This window comes from Hetaerina americana, unplaced genomic scaffold (genome assembly GCF_022747635.1).
Source record: "Hetaerina americana unplaced genomic scaffold, ioHetAmer1.1.p SCAF_64, whole genome shotgun sequence".
NCBI classification, from domain to species: Eukaryota; Metazoa; Arthropoda; class Insecta; order Odonata; family Calopterygidae; genus Hetaerina; species Hetaerina americana.
In genome coordinates, this window is record NW_027287250.1 from 302,221 (window position 1) to 326,891 (window position 24,671).

At 46.9% G+C, this 24,671-nt stretch overlaps 1 protein-coding gene across 1 annotated transcript in view; it reads right to left on the reverse strand.

Annotated features, from left to right (window-relative positions):
* The window catches only part of zfh1 (Zn finger homeodomain 1), a 37,255-nt gene extending 14,593 nt beyond the window's left edge, over positions 1-22,662 (reverse strand). Inside the window, exons 1-3 of the mRNA XM_071594577.1 lie at positions 22,520-22,662; positions 19,005-19,043; positions 18,730-18,830 (exon numbers count right to left, since the gene is read on the reverse strand). Of these exons, the coding sequence (XP_071450678.1) occupies positions 18,730-18,830; positions 19,005-19,043; positions 22,520-22,595 (216 nt within the window). The 5' untranslated portion in view covers positions 22,596-22,662. The remainder of the gene's footprint in view (positions 1-18,729; positions 18,831-19,004; positions 19,044-22,519) is intronic.
* Between the last annotated feature and the right edge of the window lie 2,009 nt (positions 22,663-24,671).

Below are 24,671 nucleotides of genomic sequence, written 5' to 3' on the forward strand. Positions count from 1 at the left end.
GAAACCGCTCTAGCCTTCCGCGGACTCATCACGCGCACTCTCGCATTACTGATAGAGTAATTGACACTCTTCCACTCTCTTCTGCTCAAAGGGGTGATCTGCAGGCGCGAAACTCTCATCGCTGAGGGGCTAACTCTATGAAATAGCAACAAGTCAGGAAAGCTCAGGGTGATTTCGAAAGTGAAAATGATGGGAAATCATTGCACGAAATTCCCAAAGCATTTGGTCTTATGTGAGGCAAGTTCAAGGAAATATGAAGGTGGTCCTAGAAGAACAAGGCCCGACCTAGAGATGGCGGTAGTTGTTTGATAAATATCACTGTATTATAAAGTAATCAAACTATTAAGCATATGCTTCAAGTTTGAAGACACCGACACTCGTTTAGTATTTGTTTAGCAGCCATCGATAGTGAACGTTTTGAGTGAACTTGTGAAAATCGAGACAATTGGTCATCGTTATGTGATACAACAGTTTTATTTGAAAGGTCTCAGCCCACCCAATATAAAAGGTGAACTGGATTCTACTCTGGGTGAGTCTGCTCCTTCGTTTACAGCGGTCAAATATTGGGTGGCAGAGTTTAAACGAGGCCGTGCGAGCTGTCAAGACAAGCATCGCATTGGTCGACCAAATGAGGTGACGACTCCGGAAACAGTGAAGAAAATCCAGAAAGTGATGCTGGATGATCGTCGACTGAAAGTGCGCGAGCTGGTAGACATAGTAGGCATTTCAAAAAGTGCAGAATTAACTGAAGCATATTAAATGAAAATTTGTACATGAGAAAGCTGAGTGCAAGATGGGTGCCGCGTTTGCTCACACTCGAGCAAAACCAGTGTTGTCGTGAAGATGTTTCGATCGAGTGTATAACAAAGCTCCACAGCAATAAAGCAGAATTTTTGTGCCGTTTCATAAGTATGGATGAAACATGGGTCCATTATTTCACACCCGAGAGAGAAGAAGAATCAAAACTATGGACTCAAAAGGAAGAACCGGCTCCAAAGAAAGCGAAGACCGTTGCATCTGCAGGCAAGGTCATGACGTCGGTTTTTTGGGATGCCCGTGGGATAATTTTCATTGACTATCATGAAAAAGGAAAAACTGTCAACGGCGAGTATTATGCGAACTTACTGCAACGTTTGAGCGAAGAAATCAAGCAAAGCATTTGGCTGGGAGGAAAGGGTTGTTTCATCAAGACAATGCACCAGCTCACAAATCCATTGTTGCAATGGCCAAAATTCATGAATTAAAGTTTGAATTGCTACCTCATGCCTCACCCTCTTCGCCAGATTTAGCCCCCTCGGATTATGTTCTGTTCGCCAAATTCAAAAAATGGCTCGGTGGTCAAAGATTTTCCAACTCTGAAAAAGTGATGTCGGCAGTCTATCAGTAGGAAGGCTATTTTGAGGAGAAAGACAGTTCTTATTATAAAAAGGGTATCGAACTTATTGAACATTGCTGGGAGAAATGTGTAGAGCTGAAAGGAGATTATGTATGTTGAAAAATAAATACACTTTTTTCCAAAATGTTTGTTTTCTTTGTTGGGTCGGGTACTTCTGGGACTAGCCTCTTATGTCCCGCTACGTTCACTCGAAACAGAGACACGCTAGGAAACAACCCCCAATAAAGAAACAACAACTTATTACATTCATTATTCCAAAGCCCATTTGACAGATTTTAGAAGGAAATAACCCTATTGATGCTCAAAATTGAAATTTCAGTCACTGTAATACAACGTTTGCTAAAAATATTAAGCCTAATAAATCCTCCGGCCGGATCAAATACCACCTCTTGTTAATGGAACTAGCGTCGGAAATTGCATCGCATATAGATATCATATTTACGATATCGCTTGTAAATCATATAGTTTCCAGTGATTGGCAAAAGGCTAATGAAAAAACTATTATTAAAAACGGAGACGAAGAATAACCGAGCAAATACACACCTATTTCCCTCACATCGATGCCATGCAAGGTCATAGAGCATATAATTGCTCCCTCGAAAGCCTTAAGGGTGATTGATGAAAAACCAGCACGGTATCCGATAGGGTAAATCCTGCGAAAGACAACTTGCGCCTTTTGATCGTGATTTCTTTGGTTCGGGAGAAAGCAATGTTCCAGTGCACGCGATTTTTCTATATTTTTAAAACGCTTTCGAAAACGTACCTCGCAGTAAAATACTCACTGATCTAGAATAACCGAAATAGAATAAATACGGCAGAGATAAAAATATCTGGGATTGGATGTAAGACACAATTTGAATGGTCGGTTACAAAGAGTAGTCATAGATGGAGTTAGCTCAAATGCAGAAAAAGTTACTTCAAGTGTTCCCCAGTAGTAGTAGTAGTTTTAAGGGGAGGCGACCGACAGCTAAGGTCATTTGCGCCATAGGGGATGGACAGGAAAGGATGAAGGGTGGAGAGAAACCCGGCGTCGGCATTAGCCTACTCTTTACGAAAGGCGCCAAGGGGTCCGCAGTTTAACGTCCCATCCGACGGACGGCGTACTCACTCAAAGTGCCCTCCACAAAGCACCTCAAGTAGGGATCGAGATACCTCTGAAAAATATTCAACACCGCCGGGATTTGAACCCGCGCCCTCAGGGTGGGAAGCCAGTACGTTAGCCCCCGCACCATCTCGATCCCCGTGTTCCCCAGGAAAGTGCTATCGGACCTCCTTTATTCCTACTTTAACGGCGTTAACTTCGTGGTCAGTTATATGATAAGTTTAATTTAAGCCGATGCAGTGGTGTAAAGACATATCCGTAACGAATCTTCACGAGGGAACGATAAACGGCTACAAATGGAAGAAACATTCTCAAAATACACCATGAATATTTATCGATTTCAACCCTCGATACACCAGGAAACTAATTTGTATTAACCTTTCGGAATGCCATCTATGAATTCGTGAGCTTATCGATCACGCGAGAGCTTATCGATTGCAATAAAATTCTCTCTATCAGAGATTATATAGCTTTTCTGCTTTCAGCAGATTTTACGGCAGAATTGAAGAGCGAACCACGAGCATTTCAAAAGATGGGATGCAGCGTTCAATTCTTCCATATCTGATTTAAATTCCCTCGTCCCCGACAACGGGGTCTCCATTACGGCCATATTTACTTCTTGCACTCCTGTCATGGGAATGTCCATCCCCATGAGGTCTGGAAACAACAGAAGAAAAGCACGCTGCGCCCGACAGGAAGAAGAGGAAATTGCATTGATAAAATATCGCAATCGACGCGCCTACAACCTACATTGTTACTTCCCCAGTAGTTCCCTCCCGAACGCCTACTGCATCGGGACAACCAAATAGAAGGTATATGTAGAAGAGACTCGATTAAATGCTTTGGCTATTCTGCTAGTGTAGATGGGATCCTCACGAAGTTGGATTGATTGCCGAATTGGATCGCAGGCAGTGTAGAGGAGCTAGATTTGTAAAACGTTGCTATGATAAACTTATTAGCGTATCCAAAACAATAGAGCAGCTAGGCTGGGAATCACTTAATGGAGCGAAGGTTAAATTACAGTTTGAAGCTCTTGCATAAATTGGAAGGGCGTCTCTTTGGCAGTGATGTTGAACATGTAAAATTACCCACATCGTAATACGGTGGGAGCGATCATCTCAATAAATTAGAGCGATTAAGTGTAGAACAGATAGATTTAAGATGTAATTTTTTCCACGGACGATAAGGGATCAGAGTACAGTTGCCCGGCCGGGGAAAGGGGGGAAAAGGTATTTTGGGACAAAATTAATCTGTTCTGTAATCACCCCTGCCATCGGCCCTAGCGGTGGTTGGCAGGGTACCATGATATATCCAAATCATTTGCGATGTGTAAATTAACCGTGAGCTTACCTCGTAAAAACCTGGAGCTTATGAGTAAAATAAGGACAACCTGTGTCGGAGTGTCAGTCACCTGGCAGCTGGGCATGCTCAATCATATACATCTATCTTCCTAAGCCCGGATCGAATCCCTGCCCGTGTCTACAAAACTCTGGCGTAGGTAATTGTCCCCTATTCGGGAATAAGCTTTGAGAAGTCTGAAACCTGAACACAAGTCTCCCAAAGAGTCGGAAATGTCTTTTTTTAGAGCAATGATTGTGAAGATAACAGCACAAACGAATCTCTCTCGCTCATTTTTTCAAAATCATGGAAAGCGTTGTGACTCTTATGCTTTGAGACTCTTATGTGTGCTCATTGCGATGAGAAAGTGAAGGAAAGAGCTTTTTATGGGCTAGTGGGGATACCCATGAGGGAGGCTAAAGTAAAGGCATCAGATCGTATACAACGCAGGGGTGCGGGTTTTGTTAAAAGAAATCACGACGAATAGATGAGTGCGACTGGAACTCCATTATATCACGGAAGGTCATGGCTTCGAGAGATCATGTAAATAGAAAAGGGAAGCGTATAAGATGTCGTTCATTCCGAGAAAAAACGAGAAGAAAAACCACCGACGCACATCGATCGACCTGGGAATACTATAAATCATCATCATCCATCGGTACACACTCTATAAGCTTCCCTTTTTGTTCTATTTCTTACTTTCGCAGTCGTCTTTTAGTCTTCGTGTGCCTCGGTGACTGAAAGGTCATTTTCACCATGCTCCGTATGCGTACACATATTAAGAAAATGAAAAAGACATCAAATCGTGTGGAACATGCTAATTCCTTTAGCGTTGCATCATGTACAACTTAACATCTCAATCTTACAAGTTTATCCACAGTTAAAAGTATTATACGAGCCGGGATAGGTCAGCTTCCTTTAACAACAAAATTACTTTGCACGTGGCTTCAGGGTTACCATCAAGGACTTATGGCCTCCCCTAATACTTAAATATTTGCGCACTGCCTAGAATTTTTTACGCGTCGTCAGGAGGTGGTGAACAGTCGGAAGGGAGCCCAGTTCGACTTTTCTTCCGTGGAGTCGGGCCCCGCCTTCGGGCGACCTACCACCGACGGCATCTCCTGATGGAAGGATATTCCCGTGCTGTTCAGTGCCTGCCATATTGTGCTCTGGTCAACAATACTCTTTTGTTCTGGTTGTTTCTATGTAGTGCCGGGACGGATTGCCACCGCCTATGTCACTCTCATTCACTGCTTCTTTCGTCGCTGAGTCGGACCTCTCATTCCCTGCCGTTGCTTCGTGTCATGGAACCCACGGGAACGATACTCCGATCCGATTCCGATATTTTAAGAGTTGAATGAATCTTCTGGACTATACGATTGAAGGGGAAATATCTGGAGACAGATTGCAGGGCACAAAATGAATCAGATGAGAAAGCGTCTGTTATCGCGATGTATTTTGCTACGGGCAAGGTAATTCGCCAAGAGTTCAGCAATGAAAATACTGCAAGGTTGTATCTTTACTCGATTAGGGCCGTGAAAAGGTAAGTTACGGCACAAGCAGTTTTACTCGATAATTTTGAACTGTCCCTGAAGCATAACCACAATAGCATCAGGGCGCAGGTTCAGCAACTCGCTTGAACTGCGTCGGCACTCAGCTACAGGGATGGATCATTTGAGTGCACTGAGACGGTGGAAATTGGAAATTCAGATGGGAGACTTTCCATGGCGGACACCTGCAGTATCCTTCGGGCAGACATTTTGTCAAAGCAAAATTAGCTTTCGACATTAATTCATTGAAACGAATGCCGAGTGGCTTCGCGGGACTTTGGTGTCCGAGAAACGAATCTAATAGCGGAGGTTCAAAATAGTATTGAAACAAGGGTGAGAATGCATAGATAAAATCTTGGTTGCTAAGTTGCACACGAGAAAGTTTCTTCGTATGTCCAAGGGTACTTGGGTCATTTAATAATTCCTTACAAACCGAAGAGATGGCGCTCGTAGCGACAGAAAAGATTGCTCTTGGTTATCCTCATCCCTCGCTAGACTGCTGTGCATGTCTCAACCGCATTCATCGAGTGGTCTTATTTCCATTGTGGATTGGAGCAGCTAATTTTTGTTCACTTAGAAACGTGAGAAAAATGAGTGCAATGCACTGATATTCTTTCTTCTACTTAAAAGGGTCAACACCGAAAGAGATCAAAGCCGCGGTGGGTGGACGTAATGGCGCCTCCGCTCCTGCGTTTGCGACTGCTTACAATCGTGTAAATGCGTTCAAACGCGGCCGCATATCCAAAAATGATGGACATCGTTCGGGACGTCCCGTGGAAGTGACTTCCACCGAAATGATTGGCAAAAACCAAGATTTAGTATTGAGCGATCGACAAATCAAAGTTTGCGAATTAGTTGGGACCAAAGGCATTTCACAAGGTAGAAGTGTTACGTACGTATGCAGTGTTATTAATGTTGCCTGGAAATTTGAGTGTGAAAAAAATCTCGGCAAGATGGATGCCGCGTGTGGAGAATCGGCACAATATTGCAGTCGATGGAGGCGCTTTTCCGTCGCAATCGTGATGAGCTTCTGCGTCGATGTGGACGACTGTGGACGAAACATTAGCGCAAACTGCTGCACTTCAGAGACGAAGGAACAGTCAGTATCAGCAGCCAGTATCTGTCAGTCAGTATTTAAGGTATCTTGTGGAGGTGATCCTGCTCCAAAGAAGCTAAGACGGTGATATCGGCCGACAAGCCACGGTTTCTAGGATGCGACGGAAGTCATATTCATCGATTACTAGCAAGAAGGCATAGGATTGATGGAGAGTCGTCATTGCACCGTTTGAGCATAATAAATCAAGAAACAACGTCTATATTTGGCCAAGAAAAAACTCTTCAAACAAGACAATATGCGGGTATACACCTGCGAGGTTTTGATAGCGAAATTTATTTAATTAAAGTTCGAGTTATTACAAAGTTCACCGTAGTCACCAGATTTGGTCGCCGGGGACTTTTTATTATTACTTCTAAACTTGAAAAAATGTCTTGGCGGAAAAAATTCATGCCGAACGAGGGGGCGATTGCCAAAATAGGTGCCCATTCAGGGGACCATCTGAAATCCTACTTTGTGGACGGTTTAGAAGTGTTGGAGAAACGTGCGCCGAGATGGAGTTGACGGAGTCCCGAGACGGAGATCTGGATATTATGATGAAATAGAAAAATACCCAAAATACTTTCTTATCTATTTTTTCTACGTAATTACTGAACGACACACGTACGCGGGTCAAACGAAACTGTCATCATCAAGTTTGACCAGAAACTTGTATAATGTTGGTAGGGTCAGCGCCGCACGATATGTGGCTGGGATAGACAAATAAATTGAAATTTTTAAGACATTATTCTCTGAACTCTTGTATTACGTGGAGGCGCCAGGTGAGTGGCTGGTCGAACGCCGAAGACTCCAGGAAGGCAACTGACTCGTCGGACTTCAGGATTTGCATACGGCTTACTAATCCATCTACCTCTTTACGAAGGATACATTTTTTATATTTTCCCTCACGCCCTCAGTTGACATTAGTTCTATACTTGTTTAATAAAGTCCACTTCCGCGGCATTTATCTACGCCATCTTTTACCAAAAGTGAAGGCCAGACGACCTGTGCGAAATTGAAACGCGCGAAAAGTTTTTTCTTCGACATAATATGACAGAATTTGTACTAAGTAGCCTTGAAATCTTCGCGTACTATGCGTGCCATGGGCGTGTGCACCCGCGTTACACTCCGCGCGAGATGCTTTCAAGGCACCAAGGAAATGTAGAGGAACACTTCCCTTTTTGTTTTTCCTTAAACCCTATAGATTTAGATTGTCATCGACATAAATAAATAAACAGTTAACATACCTTAATTACAAACAACATGCCCTCTTTTAAATGAGCGTGTGCTGTCATTGCACAATACTTGAGAATGAATCTGGATTACATTATCTTGTTTTGGCGCGGCCTTCACGAGGTTATCCACACTTGAACTGAACGCAAAACTGGAACCTCTCAAAGGTTCGTGAGTACATTATATGGTTGAGGGATCGCAGAAGGTGGCTACTAGGATTCAGGAACATACGAGGAGAGTTTAGCATATTTAGTAGATAAGAGAGTAGGACAACTAGTGGGAATTTACTTAATAAACATTCACAAAAGAATTGCGACAAGAATCACGGTATAGGTAATGAAATATTAGACTTAGCACATGAGAATGAGCAGGTAAATAGAACTCCTAGAGAATCAGAAAGGGAAAGCACAATGAATTGATCAAGAATAGACCATCTCCAGAGTGACAATCAACTGCCGAAGTTTGAAAATCAAAACAGCCGAATTTTACCGTATTAGATTAGAAGTGCCGAAGCCAATATAGTGATAGGAGCTGAGAGCTGGTTGCCTCAAGACATTGCAGACGAGAAGAATTTTCCAAAAGACTTTGGAGTTCACGGAAGGGACAGAAAATATAGGATTGGTGGGGGAGTGTTCATAGCTGTTAAAAATATTCAAGAAAGCAGAAGCGAATCTTTCCCTAATAGTAGAGACATAGAAATTGTTTGGTGTTCCATAAAAAGCCCTCGGTCAAAAAGGTCAACATCAGTGCATAGTCCCATCGATTCCGGAAAAACATCAATTTTGGAACTAGAAAGAGAGGTCGCTTACTGAATTTACCCAATATAAAAATTATAATCTGAGGGAATTTCAATCTTTCATCCATGGATTGGAAAAACTATAGTCTCATAGCAGGAGGTAAGGAGAAAGAGTCATGCGAGTCGTTGCTCCGTGTTTTCACATCACATTCTTTAAACTTGAGTACTAAGACCCACTAGAGGAAACAATATTCTTGATCTAGTTGCCGCAAATTTATCCGAAGACGTCCTAAGTAAAACCACACTTGATGGACTAAGCGACCACAGAATATTGCTGGTTACAATTAACTCGACGACTATGATAAATCAGGAAGCCAAAAGAAAAATTTAATCAGTTGACCGGGTCGATTACGGATTAAGGCTTGGCCTACAGCGGTCTTATGGTACATTTCAGCAAAGTAGTAGAAATAGAGGCACCGAGTGTGTATGGAGTGCTTTTCTCGGCGTCACACGGGATACCATAGGAAAAAAACATGCCTAGTAAATTGAAAATTGACAAGAGGCCAAACCAATATGGTACAACGTAGAAGTACGTAAAGCATTAAAACACCAAAGAGCACGGTATTAAAAAATGACAAGATCACACAAGGATGAGTCGAACGATAAACAAAATGAAATAGTACATAAATACAGAACAGCCAAATGCTATGAAACTATATAACAGCCAAATCGTTAGCTAGAAAAGCATGTCGCCTGGCGTTAATAGAATTAAAAAAAAAATTGGGGGAATATTTGGACGATAATCCTAAAGTGCATTGGTCATATGTACGGGAGGTTTAGGGATACAAGTCGCAAATGCCATCCCTAAATAGCAACGGGAAAAAATTTAACACCAGGTTATATAAAGCGAAAAAATTAAATCATTATTTTCAAAGCGTTTTTAATAATCATTCACAGGAACAATGCGAGTCACTACCGGATCGCTCTAATGAACCCATGCCTGATATTATATCTTTCCTTGGCATCAAACGCAAACTTAAAGGCATCAATCCAACAAATCTTCAGGCCCTGATCAAATCCCTGCTCGCGTACGCAAAACGATGACCTCAGAAATAGCTTCTTTCCTCAGAATAATATTTGATGAATCTCTAAATGATCGCGCAGTACCCGAATACTGAAAAGTGGTCAATGTCACTCCTATATTTTAAAAAGGCGGCAGAGAAGATCCGAGTAATTACCGATCCATCTCTCACGCATCCATCTCTTTCAAAATCTAAGACCACATAATTGTAAGTCAATCATGAAATATCTCTATTCTCGGAGTTCTCTTACAAAAAACCAACACGGTTTCCAAATGGGTGGATCTTACGAGACCTAACTTTTCGTTCATCATACTTTGGGCCCAGGTAAAAATAATCTTCAGGACATATCTCTAGACTTTTTTAAAGGTATTCGACGAATCCCCTCATAGTAAGTGCTCCAAAAGCTACGGGATTGATAAGTATGTAATACACTAGATTAATCAACTTTTAATAGGCCGCGAGGAAAGAGTCGTAATAATACCATCGGACACAGTAAGCGTAACATCGGGTATCCCACAAAGAAGTGTTATCCGTCCGCTATTCTTCCTTTTATACATTTATGACATCGGGCCTCAGGTTTCCAGCAAACTTCGTCTATTTGTAACGATATCTACGGGGAAAACACATGAGCGAAATTTGCGGAATAGCTAGTAAAAAGTTTGGATTCATAAAAAGAATACCTGAAAATAGTAATGAAAGATTCAAAGAGCTTTTTTATTTCACGTTAGTAGGCCTCATCTTGAGTATACTGACAGCGAAGGGGATCCTCATGAAGTAGGCTTCATTTTGGAACTGGATCGAGTGCAACGAAGAGCGGCTAGGCGTGTGAAAGGTTTTTATGAACAAGGAAGCAGTGTCACGACACTATTGGAAGAATTAGGATGGGAGCCACTAGTTGACCGCAGACTTCTATATAGATTAAATTGACCGCGTAAATTGAGGCAGGTTACTTACCTGAGGATGTTAAAGGCATATTAGAGGCCCCGACTCACTAGGGTAGATCATGTCACTTGCGAAAAATCAGGGAAATTTATTGTAAAACGGATAGATGTAAAATGTTTTTTGCTCGAACCATTAGAGGTCATAATAGACATGACAGCAATCGCGTAGGGAATTGGTAGTGTTTTGTCCAAATCTTGCATGTTTCTTCCTGCATTTAATTCTTTTTTTATAGACCCATCTTTTTAACAGCGCTACAGCATGAATTTAATGCGCGTGTTCTGTTATTAAATATTGCTTCATGTAAGTACTTTCTTTCGTGTGCGATTAAGGTTTGTCGAGTGCATCGACAAATTAATAATTGTGAAGAGGTAAAATGATTTGGTTTTGCATGTGAGTTTATTCTAGTTTACGGGTGGGGACCTAAACCACCCCCCCCCCACACACACACACACACGCCCCTGCGGCGGTTTGCGGGATATTGTGTAGATGTAAATGTAAAAAACTATAAAAAATAATTTCTCCGATTCCACATCGATGCAAGACGTCCGTAAACAACGTCAATTTACTTTCACTCAGGAGGAGCGACACCGTAAATATTGCCATAATTGTGCCAGATTTATGAAAAATTATATTTTCATTCGATATCTCAAAAACCTTACAGCATTATCAAGGGAATTATAAAATCTCATCGACCACGTCGTCATCATCGTCATCACTAATTCCATCAATGATTACCCCTTGACGCTGCGCGGACAACATTCACGGACATGCAATGCACAGTGGCGAGAAGGTAGGTAAGCACGCAGTCACTTTGTCACAAACCCTTCGATGCAGCCCAGCCGGCCCTGGACCACGGCATAACAGCTCAGGACCACAGGTAAGGGCCGCCCTTGCGAGGCGTGAACTCCGTCCATCGAGACGAAAGGACCCCCCCAAGGGGTTCTCTCAAAAAAACATTTGGACCAACGAAATCCGCGAGCGTTCTTCGAATGAGATGGTCGAGAAAATGGATATGGCGGCGTGGTGCGCATCGACAAAGAGGGAGAGCAGCGGGAGTGGGTTCGGATCCACCACACTGGCGGGATTTCAGTCGAGGTGAGAGGCCTCTCGTCGTGGGTGGTCTCCAGAGAGGCATTGCTGAACGGGGTCAATTCAAATGGACTCTGATCCTCCAGACCTGGAATGGAGGGCCCATGGGTGAAACATGAAAACCTAATACTACACCTACCGTATTCAGTTTTCAGATCTAATTCATGAGTTGACAGCAATTGAGAGCGTAATGTGAATTTGAGTTAAAATAAAGCGCGTTTAATCAAAATTGATCATATTAGACGAGGTTATACGGAGGAATTCCTGAAGGCGAATGAAAATTTTTTTCAATTTAGGCACTCAAACCTCTCGTGGGAAGGCCTTTCTTTGAACGAGAAATGACTGTCTCGAGACTCCACACCGCGCGGGCAATAGGAGTGCTGGAGTGGAGTGGGCCCGGCTCGAGGGGTTTGATGGGCCGAGGTGGATGATGGGCGAGGGGGCCGCGGATGAATGGATGGCTGCTAGCCCCGGAGGCCCGCGAAGCGACGAGGAACATTCTCCTCCGAGCAAAGAAACATTCGGTGGTGCCGGAGGCGCTCCACTCAACTCGCCGGGAGTCGCGCGCGCCATTATACCGGAGAGTTTAAACGCTTGACCACGGCTGAAATTATACAATCAATGCGAAGTACATTTCACAAGTATATTCTCGAGACCGGTCTCTCGGGATTCAGTCTACAGAAGCGAAATTTTCCGACGCCGAATCGAAGCCGGCATTGCAATTTGAAAATATCGCCACGTTAACTGCGGGAAATGCCGAATTAAAGGCGAATAATTCGAGCATTAACGAATTCAAGATGAAGTCAAGGAATGTATGATTACCATTCGGGTTAGCAGGGGGCACCCGCGGGGGGGGTGCGAAAGAGCGGGAAAGGGGGGGGTGGCAGACGAAGGAGTGGCGAGTGCTCGGGGCACCTACGCTCCTAAAGCCGGCAAACGGGGCGGGCGGGTGGGAATGACATACGCAGTAGGGCGGGAAATAGACGAAACGGCACGCAGAAATACAATCCCCTAAGACATAACTCCTTAATCCCAAGTTCAATTTTCGTACTTTAAACCCTGCAAAAGAAGGCCACCAGGAAGAGTCCCAACTATTTGCACGGGTCGTGATGTACTCGCGTTAACCGAGGCCCATGGGAAGGGAATTTGTGGAAGGTGGCCCAAGGCAAGCGGGAAAAGTGAAGGATTGGAAAGATCGGAAAGCGGCCGCTCGCCTTTGAACGCCGAAAGAGGCGATTGTTCAATGCCCTCGAAACATACAATTCCATAAATTGAAAAGTCCTCGGAACCATCACTATTAAGTGAACCTTATATTTTTTATTAACTATTAAGAGCAAATGAAGTTTATGAAATGAGAATGAATACTTAAGGTGATTTGCCCAACGTCGCAGCAGACGCCGGTGCATACTTTCAAACGGCCAGATCCATCGTCCAAGGTAACATATTAAAAATTAATTGTGAATTATGCGTTTATGCCCAGTGGATATTATTCTATTACGCTACTCTTCCATATGGATTGCGAAAATGATAGTTAATCAGTAAATAGCGTTGGCTTTGGGTGTTACACTGTAGTACCTATGTTTTTATTGGGTGGCGCTGTATGAATATCGAAGATGATGACCTCAGCTTAAGAAGCACTTAAGAGTACTGGGGGTGAGAGGGCAAGGCGCGCGCCCTGTGCACCACGGCTGGAATTTCGCCTCGGGGATGGGGGAGCAAAGGCGCCGACCGCCAGGTATTTTGGGAAACCCGGAGACGCGGCGAATAGCAAGCCGCGCGCCCGGAGAGACAAACGCGATTCATTTGCAATGTCACGACCATCGCTTGAATTCGCCAACTGGCGATACTTCCTTCCGGAAAGGTTCCCTGATGATTAATAATAAGTTTCCTCTTCCCTTGTGATTTCTAGTCTTTATTGCGGCGATAATGCTTTAAAATTTGAGGAATTAGCATTAATTTGGAGATGCTGACGGTAGCATATTCATATTTTATAGTTGATTCATTTATGATGGTTTATGATATCAGTTGAAGGCAGTGACGGAGCAAGAGGCCTCAGAGATGGCGGAAAGCTCAATCTTTCTAAAATGTGAATGTCCTTTTACGAGTTAACTATTTTATTTCTGTGTTCGGCTGCTCCGTTCGAGTGTTAGAAATATATGGCATACATAAAAACACAGTAATCAACCCTAAGGTCGGTTTGGTAGGTGGTGGTAGAGCTCACCCAGTACTAGGCCCGACGGCGTGTAAAATTCACACAATCAGGGTGTTAAGGGGGGCCAGATCCTTTCCCTGTGCCGGTTATGGTTTCCCAGGATGACCTGGTACCCGTAAAATCACTTTAGCTTGGGTGGAGCTGCAGGTCCTGCAGTTGCGGCTTGCACGGGAATCGAACCCGGGACCCTCCAATCAGTAGTCCAACGCTCTACCCCTCGGACTACCGCGACCCACACACACACATTATATATCGTATATATATAAACCATAAACACAGTAATCAACCCGAAGGTCGGTTTGGTAGGTGATGGCAGAGTTCAGCCCTATACGGCGTGTGAAAATTCACACATCAGGGTAGGGGGGCCAGTTCCTTTCCCTGTGCCGGTTATGGTTTCCCAGGAAGACCTGGTACCCGAAAAATCACTTTAGCTTGGGTGGAGCTGCAGGTGCCCAGAGTGCCTTGCCCGGGAATCGAATATATATATATATATGCATATATATATGTATATATATATATGTATATATATATATATATACATATATATATATATATATACATATATATATGCATATATATATGTATATATATATATATATATATATATATATAATATCGTCTTACTTTGAAGAAGGCCTCGTAGAATGCCGAAAGCTTAAACAATTTACCATGTGAGGTCAGCTCCACCCAAGCTATGTGATTTTTCGGATACCAGATCTTCCTGGGAAACCATAACCGGCACAGGGAAAGGAACTGGCCCCCCTACCCTGATGTGTGAATTTTCACACGCCGTATAGGGCTTAGAACTGGGTGAACTCTACCATCACCTACTAAACCAATCTTCGGGTTGATCACTGTGTTGTTGGTTATATATATATATATATATATATATATATATATAATGGGCTGACACAACATAACACAAATAGAAAAGAATAGACACATATAAAAGAACACTTACACGGTAAATTGTTCGAGCTTTCGGCCCTCTCAGGGGCCTTCTTCAAGAGAGACCTCTTCAAGACAGGTCTCTCTTGAAGAAGGCCCCTGAGAGGGCCGAAAGCTCGAACAATTTACCGTGTAAGTGTTCTTTTATATGTGTCTATTCTTTTCTATTTGTGTTATGTTGTGTCAGCCCATTATTGTGCCGCTCGTATGAGTTTTTCCGGACAATCGTTATATATATATATATATATATATATATATATATATATATATATATATATATATATATATATATATATATATATACACACACACACACACACACACACGCAAATCTCATCGGCGGTCTCCCACGATGATTGCAGTAATTAAAAAGCGAGAGGTCAGGGGTTGGCGCACCCCACACCCTCCCCGCTGGTTTGAAGTTTCTTTTTAAAAATTAGAAGCCGTGGGCCTGAAGCCCACCAACCAACCGTTTAGAATTATTTGCTTAAGACTCGTTTATACGTTTGCATGAATAGATTCGCATGAGAAGAAGAGTGACAACAAGGAAACCCAAGTAACCTCATTCTCGATGAGCAAGAGCGCTTTGATAATCATTGATGTATGAGAGAGTAGAGCAGGTCACATATTGGGCAATAAGTATTTCGAGGCGAAATGTGCGCGGCGTGGCGATGACAAAGCATTGGCACGGAGGATGGGAAGCACGGTGAGCGAAGACATAAGAGGAGATGAGCGAAGGGGAGCCGGAGGGGAAGCTGCTGCAGGCGACATGCGAACGAGGCAGGGAAAGGCGAGACGGGGAATGGGGCCATGGGAGAATGTTGGGGATAGAAGGAAGCAGTAAAGGAAGGTGGTAAGTACCAAAGACAAGAAGAAAATGAAGGGTAGGGCAAAGAATAGAGATGACAAGATCACTGGTAACTGCAATCGTTTTCACTCGATAGACTTTTACATATAATGGTCGTTGGGGATCTGGAAGACGACGATCGCATGCGTCCGACTGGTTCGGTGAACAAGCACCTCCGAATGAATGAATGTGCATGCAAAATCACCTGAATCAGGATTATTCTTCCCCTATGGTAATGTTCCCCCCCCCCCCACGTCGCCCATGCTGTGCTCCTTAAAAATTCCGTAGCCAGGAAATGTCGCAGTCGAAAGAATATCTGGATGTGTTCGAGGTATCACTAGGATTTGAATCAGCGCTCTACCACGCCGCTTTTTTGTGCAGCGATAGAAATGGGCGTGTGAATTGGCATTAAGAAACAACTAGACACTGCCTAGTCCCAGCCAAAGGTTAAGCCAGTGAGAAAAAAATGATTTAGGATTCTTGATTTTGCAATTCTGAAATCCGGATTTGTAACATTTGGGAAATCCGACAAGTTCTTTAGGAGCAGTAGATTTTAATTTAGCACGAAATGAGGGAGTCATGTGGGTTTTAGGGCAGTGGTTGTAGAGAGATACTTTGAATTCTCCGAGGAAATACGAGGTGGCCTCGTGCCTTATCCACGAGGGGAGTTCAACACGCGGGCTCTCCGGACGCCGAATCGAGCGAGCGAACGGGGCCGCTGTCGCAAACGCAGGAGACGCGTTTGCGACAGCGGGAGTGGAAGGTTTGTGATTTCATTAGTGCTGAGTTGAGGGCCCGCGACGGGGGCCCCCAACGCCCGACCTCCTCATCCGGCCCCTCTTCGAGTCATGGGAGAGGCATTCGCTCCAGACTTGAAAGGGAGGGAGGGGGGTGAGAAGGAATCAGCTAGGCGCCGATCCCGTGGAGGGAGTCGCGCGGAGAAGGGCAAAGGATAAACGCATTATTCCTGATTTGTCGGCGCTCCTCTTCCTCCTGCGTTGACGGAGAACTTTTCCAGGACTTCTGGAACGCCAGCAGTATTTCGTCCTTGGCCTCCCTCCGTGCCCCCACTGCCTCACCTGCTCATCCAGTGCGGTGCACCGACGCCATGTCCACGTGCACCACGCCCCCCCGGCGGATATCATTCGCTCCCCCCCCCATGACTGTCGGGAGGAAGACAAACAAGGCGGCGGTTGCGGAGTGACCGTAACTCGGTGCCAGTGTCCCTCGTGATAACAAGACCACAATTAGCGATTGCCGGATACGAGGAAATAGCGGCCAAAGGCATGACGCGGCTCGGCAATTTGAATGCGAAAAAACGCTCCAATGCCATGTTGCGCATTACAGGTGAGCAAACGGTGGGACCAGTATTGTCAATTTAAATGTGAAAATTCAGACGCATCCGAGCCAACATACGCCCAGCCAATGATTGCGTTCGCCGGGCGGATACCGCTGAAAGACTGCCTTTTGTCGTCAAAGACGAGTCATGTTGAAACGAAACGGAATCTAAGAAGGACGAACAGGAAAAATATTCCGAGCTATAATTAAATGCGGGAAGAGCATAAACCGTTATTTTGTACTGCACCCGCGAAGGTCTTGCTCGAACCTACGGCGACACGAATCGGAAGACGGACGAGATATGAACTTAAGAGATTAAGGGATTAAGAAAGGGCCGAGGGGGCATTTCCGCGATGAGATCACTTCCTCAAAGGATACCCTCACTTCATTTTGCCCGGCAAACTAACCGACTGACTTTCCAATCCAATCCATAGCATCCTTATCTTGACGGAAATGACAGTTACTGATTAAGCACGGCCGTATTCGGGACTTCGCCATTTCTGCCAGTTATCCAGTCCGAAATACGAAATAGCTTGGCCGGCTATTAAATTCTAGCGGATGAGCGACAACCCAGAAGGAATACTTGGCGCATCCATTACTATTCGATGCAATACTTTCCCAGGAACCTCCCAACACGTTTCAGGGAAGAGAGACAACGGGCGAAACTGATTCCTGCTTCCGTCTTTCCCGCCTCGCGAGTTCCGATCGCTAAAAGGCACTCCTCCCGTGATCGCCTCTCTTCAGAAATGTTCCTCAATGTCAAAACTCAAAGAAAACACTCTTGACAAAAGAAAGATGGCCATAATCGCCAAATCACTCCGAAATAAAGCAAAACGGTCTACTCAACCATTTTTGAAGTAGTACGGTAATATTTGAGTGATTTTACACTTAACCTGTTAAAGAAAATGATGCATGCAACGTCTTACAGTGAATTTTGGTGCCACCAAGGCACACACCGCCTACGGGAGGACCACCCCGAGGAGGAAGGAGGGCCGCACCCGACCCCGCGGCCCAAAGGGGTGGAGAGAGAGGAGGAGGGGTCGACCCCGGGATGCGCAGGGGGCCTCGTTCCATCCGAAGCACCCTGCACAGCCACTAGCACCAAGGGACGTTTTCGTCGGCGACCAAATCATGCAAGGGCACGAGGTGGACTGACGCGGACTCGGATGGAATTGAACCAACGTGCCTCCATCATCTACGAATTCTCTCTTCCCTCTCTCTCTCCAACCGCCATTTGTCAACTCGACCCCGTCTCCTGCAGCTGTCAAAACACTACGCTTGACAATGAGTGACTACCAACATTGGGTTGATAAGCTATATGGCAAGGTTTATTCAACCTCAGACTGGGTTCGGGAATCAGTAAAACAAAGATATGCCGGTTTACCGCACAGAAAGATACTTCGGAGGAGTTTCCTCGAACCCCACGGGGAATGCATGGGCGTTCGCCGACGGTACCAACGGCGCAGTCCGAGGGACCGCCGCACCCTTTAAGGGGAGATGAAGCGCCACCAGTCGACAGGGCCGGAAAGGAGGACCAGTACGAATCCCAAGAGCGATTTTCAATATTATAAAAAGTGGATATATGTTTTCGAAAATGATTAGGCTGCTAAACAAGGTTTACCACGGTGTGCAGCCAGGGGAAAAATGATCTGTGGAAACGACCGACCGACCTGGGCGTGCTTCGTAGGTCATTTTCCGGCGCGGGGGAGAGGGGAGCGGAGGCGCACTCTGCGCTCGTCGAACTCTCCCCCCTCGCCCCCGTGGTGCAGGGGCCCGCGGCCCCCATGGACCCAAGAGGAGGGGTGGGGGAGGAGGAGACTCACCACCTGCGGACTGGGCGAGTGCAGCAGCTCGTGCTTCTCCAACTGCTCCCTCTGCTGGAACACGTCGCCGCACTGGATGCAGGCGTAAGGGCCGGAGGTTGGGGCCACAGGTGGCGCCAGGGCCGGCGCCATGCCCCCGCCGTTAACCACCTCAGCGGCGTGGGAGGCTGCCAGGTGCTCGGCCAGCGCCCTCGCGTCCACGTACCCCTTGTTGCAGTGCGGGCACTTGGCGAAGTACTCTGCGTCCACTGGCGGCGGCAGCAGCGGCGGTGGGGCGTCTTCGTCCTCGCGGGGCGATGACCCGATGCCCTCGGCTACGACCGCGTCCGCCAGGGACACTAGGGGAGAGAGAAGGAGGGAGAGGGGGGGTCAGAGGGGGCAATCGTCATGGACATCGATTTGGCCTCGTGCTGCCGAGGACGGCGGCGTCAATCGGCGAAGGCGACTCGCGACGCCATCGAATAATAATAATAAAGCCAACTGCTTTGGAACTTGGCATCATTCAATACATTCAATACCATTGGAGGTCATTTAAAATGGTCACAAATGTCGAAATTTAACGTAGCAAATATTAAGTTCAAGGCAGCGAGTTTTGAAAAAAATATCACCAAATTGTTCTTATTATTCCAAGTTAAAAGACCTCACAATTTCATGCAAAATAAGACAATTTTGGAAATGTTTTACCAAAAATATGTGCCTAAGGTCATGTATGCAAGGCAGAAATTCTCTTCCATGGAATAGAGATAACTTTTTCACCGTGAGAAGATAAGGACAAAACCAGTAGGAGTTGAAACGACGGGGAATGAAGGACGGAGGAGGGAAATTGCGATGGACGACAACCACTGCTCCCACCAATCACGCATCTGCAGGAGTAGGATCTTATAAAAGACTGAAAGGAGTAATAAAGGGAATTGTAGGGCAAGGTGTCGCGAAATCCTAACTTGAATGTAGACACCACTTGGAAGAATTTGCAGTATATTATCATATATTGCGAAGGACTGCGTCCATGTGCCTATCCACTTTCAAGAGAGGAACTAGATGGAGCCAACAGAAGAGAGAGAGAGAAGCGATACGGCTCCCAACACCATTAAAAGGCAAATCACTCGCGTCTGGTCCTCGTGTTTTGCCCTCTGTCGTCAATTTACGTCAACATCAAACGGGTTCCCCCTTTGATCTCAATTAAAAAAGTAATGAACTTAGTTCCGCTACCTGTTCGAACAAAAAACGATTTAAAAGTGCAAGTATTTTCTACCTATATAAAAATATCTTGGAACCTACCGTCAACCTTTTATCAAAACCTTAATTTTATTTTTTATTAATGCGTAGGGTTTGAAATTTTATTATTTCACTCTCCCTATCTGATGAGGCTGCGATACAGGTAGAAGGTTCAAGTAAAGTAATATATTTTCCCGGGAATAACGTATGTTTCGATGAAATCAAATCTTCGATCATTTTCACGGCGGCGGCACATTCATTCCCCCATCGCAAAGAAAATATCACCCGGGTCTCGAACGATTGTCGCTCGATTCCGCCGCATTCATCAAAGATTGAAAGAGCAACAGAACGTGAAGTTAACGCGGAAAATACGTTCAATATGCACCCGGACTTTGCTTTACGGTCACGAAGACCTACGGCACGAGCGAAGGCGAGAATCTCTCAAAAATCTTTCCACTTCTCGTTAGAAAGAGCCGTCGGAAGAGTCCGAAATAGAAAACTTTGGCACGACTTCCGCGTTTTATACGCGTTTCATCTCTTCATCAATACTCCCGAACACCTGAAACTATCCGCAAATTATAGAGAATTAGTGGGAACTCAATCGGTGTGTCCGCCTGCAGCGGGTGGTCCAGCGCAATAGGAGTAGCAAGGGGGGGACGGGTCGGCCGGAGGAGTGGAGAGGGAGGGGGGCGCCTCCCGCCACACGGTGGCTCCGTCCGCCCGGCCAGCGCCCCACCGGTCGCGCGACCCTCCCGGGAGTGGGTGTGAGACCACGCCGGGTGCCTGCGTCGGCCCTCGCGGTCGCTACGGATGCGCCCCCGTCTCCAAGAGACTTAAGAACAACTCTGTCTACCCGGCGACTATGGGAACGGCGAGATTCGCAGACACCCGTCGGTGGCCGTGGCGTTACTCGTGCGACGCGACGCCCCCTCAAGAGTGCAAGCGCACCACGGCCATTTCCGACGCCCCCGCATCATCCGGCTGTAATCATTGAACCCGCACTTCCAGAGCTCAAATTCCGAGGATGCCCATTCCCCACGACGATGGCCACCCGCCGCTGGGGGCAGCCCTTAACCGAGTTCTCCCGTCATTGATGACGGCATTTGTGGCCCCGCTATTCTCACGGAAGGATTTCACCTCGGCCAGCAAGGGAGGGAATTTCTCTCACCGCGAATGCGGCTACGTCGAAATTCGGGGTCCCGGCGACGGGAGAGGCCGCTTACGACCGCACCCCGGCAGAGGCAGGGGTGCGGCGAGGCCCGACCCCTCAGCGCGAAACGACGCGACCCTCCCGGGCCCGAGGAAACGGCGCGCCACGCCTTTGGGCCTTCATCAACTTTCCGTTTGTTGTGACGTTCGAGATCACACGCTTGCAGCGTCGTAAACGCTCATGCACTGACATTGCGCATCACTGGGCCGAACAAGGGCCTTGTTGGGCAATTGGAGTACACAGCGAATCAAAAATTTGTTTCGGGCACCCAAACTATCACATAATCAGATTAGTGTTTACAAAAAGTACCAAAAACAAACATAGAATATTAAGGATTTATGAATGTATTGAAAAAATGAAATTGCACATTGCACGGCACCGGTTATTACTCATTTAAGAAACGATTTCTGAGTCCGAGGACCCCAAGAAAAGCAGCCTCGGATGACCACGACGCGGTGACCCGACAACTTTGCTTAGTGATACATTCAAACGTCAAAGCTCCCGTAATTACGAGGCGATGGGGACCGCGAGAGGGGCTGTCGGGCCTCGGGAGCGTGGGCCGCACGGGGTAGCGTAGGGGAAGGTGGTTGACGGGCCGCGTCTCGATCCCGCGGGTGCCGTGCGCAGGTGCCCGACAGAATGCGGGGGGCGTTGCCCTTGGAGAGTGGACTGAAGGCGGATCTCAGGGGTGGGGAAAGCGCGAGTGGGCACGGCCGCCATGATGCCCTCACTTTAACGAGGCGAGTAAGTGTGAACCCTTCGGGAGTCCAAAAATCCAAGTCGAGCCAACGGCCGCTATTTCAGCCGAAGGGGTTCGCTTCCCAAAACTAAAGAGTCGCCCTCAAAGGCCTTCTCGTTTAACTCACGGAGTGACGAATGATGCGGCACCTGCCGGCAGCCAACATTGCAAGGAGTTTGAATTTGAAAATTTTCCATTAAATTATAAACGATTGCCATACGGTTTCCTTGAAGGGGATTGGAGTTGATATCGCCAAATATATGCAGAAGGCAAACCATCGGCAACTTCATCGCTGTCTCCTCCAAACCCCCGGTCAACGCGCGCCCCCCCATTCGTGGACCACAGAGGGGCGCGCCTAGGTGGGGGAGGGGGTAAACAATCAACATTCCCGTATATTCACTAATTATTTAAAGTTGCCCATGGATAAGGCACCATGGGGTAGAAGGTGGACGCCATGAGGGGGAGGAGGGGGCGCGCGGGATCAACGGGTGCCGCGGTGCGCAACCGGCGGGGGCACACTCGGTCGGGGCGACGGGAGGACGCGGCCCCGGCGACGGCGGGGGTCGAGGCCGGGGACGAGGCGAGCGCGGCGCCCCGCTTTCTCTCTCACTCACATCGGCAGTTGCTCCAGACGTTGGCGAGACTCCAGAGGCGATACGAGTAAGTTCCGTAACATCCGAACATGTTGCTCCTGGCGACCATCTCACGGAGGAGCCCGCGGACACCCGCCCTCCCGCGCCGCGGCACCCCTCCCTTCTGGAGCGGTGAACGGTGCAGCGAAGTCACCGAGGGAAGGAGCGGAAGAGGGTCCGCCGCCTCCCGAGGGCCCCGCGGGGGGTCGCCAGCTGCCCCGGAGGAAGGGGGGAGGAGGATGGTGGTTCTCTCACGTCACATCCGCCGAAGACACGGGGGCGCTCCACACACACACACGCACATGCACTGACACCAACGCACCGTCAATCGAGAGCGGCACCCGCGTCCCGTCCGTCCGTCCCGCTCGCCTCTCCTCGACCGATCTGCCCGCGGAGACGGCCGAACGCGCTCTGAGCGCGAGCCGCCGATCCGAGCGCCCGCCCCTCTCCATCCCGGCCTATGCCACAGGGGGGAGGGGGGGCCAGACGAGAGCGCGGGAAAGGGGGCGGGGGCGGGAAAGGGGAGGAGCCACGGGCGGCAGGGGCCCGAGGGGGGCCGAGGGCACCCGAGCGTGCCCCCCTCCCTCGCCCCTTCCACCACCCGCACGGGCAGGTGGCGACGCCTGGCGTGCGTACGGAGTACACGCGAGGCGGAAGGAGGGGAGGGTCGCGGAGAGGAACAGGTGGCGGGAGGGAACGATAAACGGCTACAAATGGAAGAAACATTCTCAAAATACACCATGAATATTTATCGATTTCAACCCTCGATACACCAGGAAACTAATTTGTATTAACCTTTCGGAATGCCATCTATGAATTCGTGAGCTTATCGATCACGCGAGAGCTTATCGATTGCAATAAGATTCTCTCTATCAGAGATTATATAGCTTTTCTGCTTTCAGCAGATTTTACGGCAGAATTGAAGAGCGAACCACGAGCATTTCAAAAGATGGGATGCAGCGTTCAATTCTTCCATATCTGATTTAAATTCCCTCGTCCCCGACAACGGGGTCTCCATTACGGCCATATTTACTTCTTGCACTCCTGTCATGGGAATGTCCATCCCCATGAGGTCTGGAAACAACAGAAGAAAAGCACGCTGCGCCCGACAGGAAGAAGAGGAAATTGCATTGATAAAATATCGCAATCGACGCGCCTACAACCTACATTGTTACTTCCCCAGTAGTTCCCTCCCGAACGCCTACTGCATCGGGACAACCAAATAGAAGGTATATGTAGAAGAGACTCGATTAAATGCTTCGGCGTTACCCTCACTCACGACCCCTCGTGGGTGAAATGCGTACGGGGAATATGTGGACAGTCTAACAAAAATTTAGGATTTAGTAGAAGAGTACTTGGTAAATGTGGTGAAAAGGTCAAAGGGAGAAATGTGGTCTGTCGTTGGTTAGGCTTCATTTAGAATACATATAAGTATACAATGGGATCCTCACGAAGTTGGATTAATTGCCGAATTGCCACAGCGTAGAGGAGCTAGATTTGTAAAACGCTGCTATGGTAAACTTAGTAGCGTATCCAAGATATTGGAGGAGCTAGGCTAGGGTTACATTACAGATTAAATCTCTTGCATAAATTAGTAGAATGTTTTTTCAGCAATGATGCTGAAAATACGACTTATTATTCTTCGTCGTACTGCAGTAGGAGAGATCATGTCAATGAAATTAGCGATATAGAGACATTAGCGAGTAGAACCGATAGATTAGTGGTATCTCGATCCCTACTTTAGGTGCTTTAGTGGAGGGCACTTTGAGTGAGTACGCCGTCCGTCAGATGGGACGTTAAGCTGCGGACCCCTTGGCGCCTTTCGTTAAGAGTAGGCTAATGCCGACACCGGGTTTCTCTCCACCCTTCATCTTATCCTGTCCATCCACTATGGCGCAAATGACCTCAGCAGCCGGTCACCTCCCCTAACTACTACTACTACTTTAATATGCCATTTTTCCCACGAACGAAAAGGGATGAGAAAAGCATCGTCCAACCGCGGTATGGGGAAAATACGAGATTTTGTGCCAGAAGTAGCCTGGTGTGAAATTATTCCCTGTCCGGTAGCTCGTAGGTGACCACTTTTGAATGTCCTTTCGGGGCTCGGGAAATGCGGGCCGAATGAGGCGACTTGAAAACATTCTCC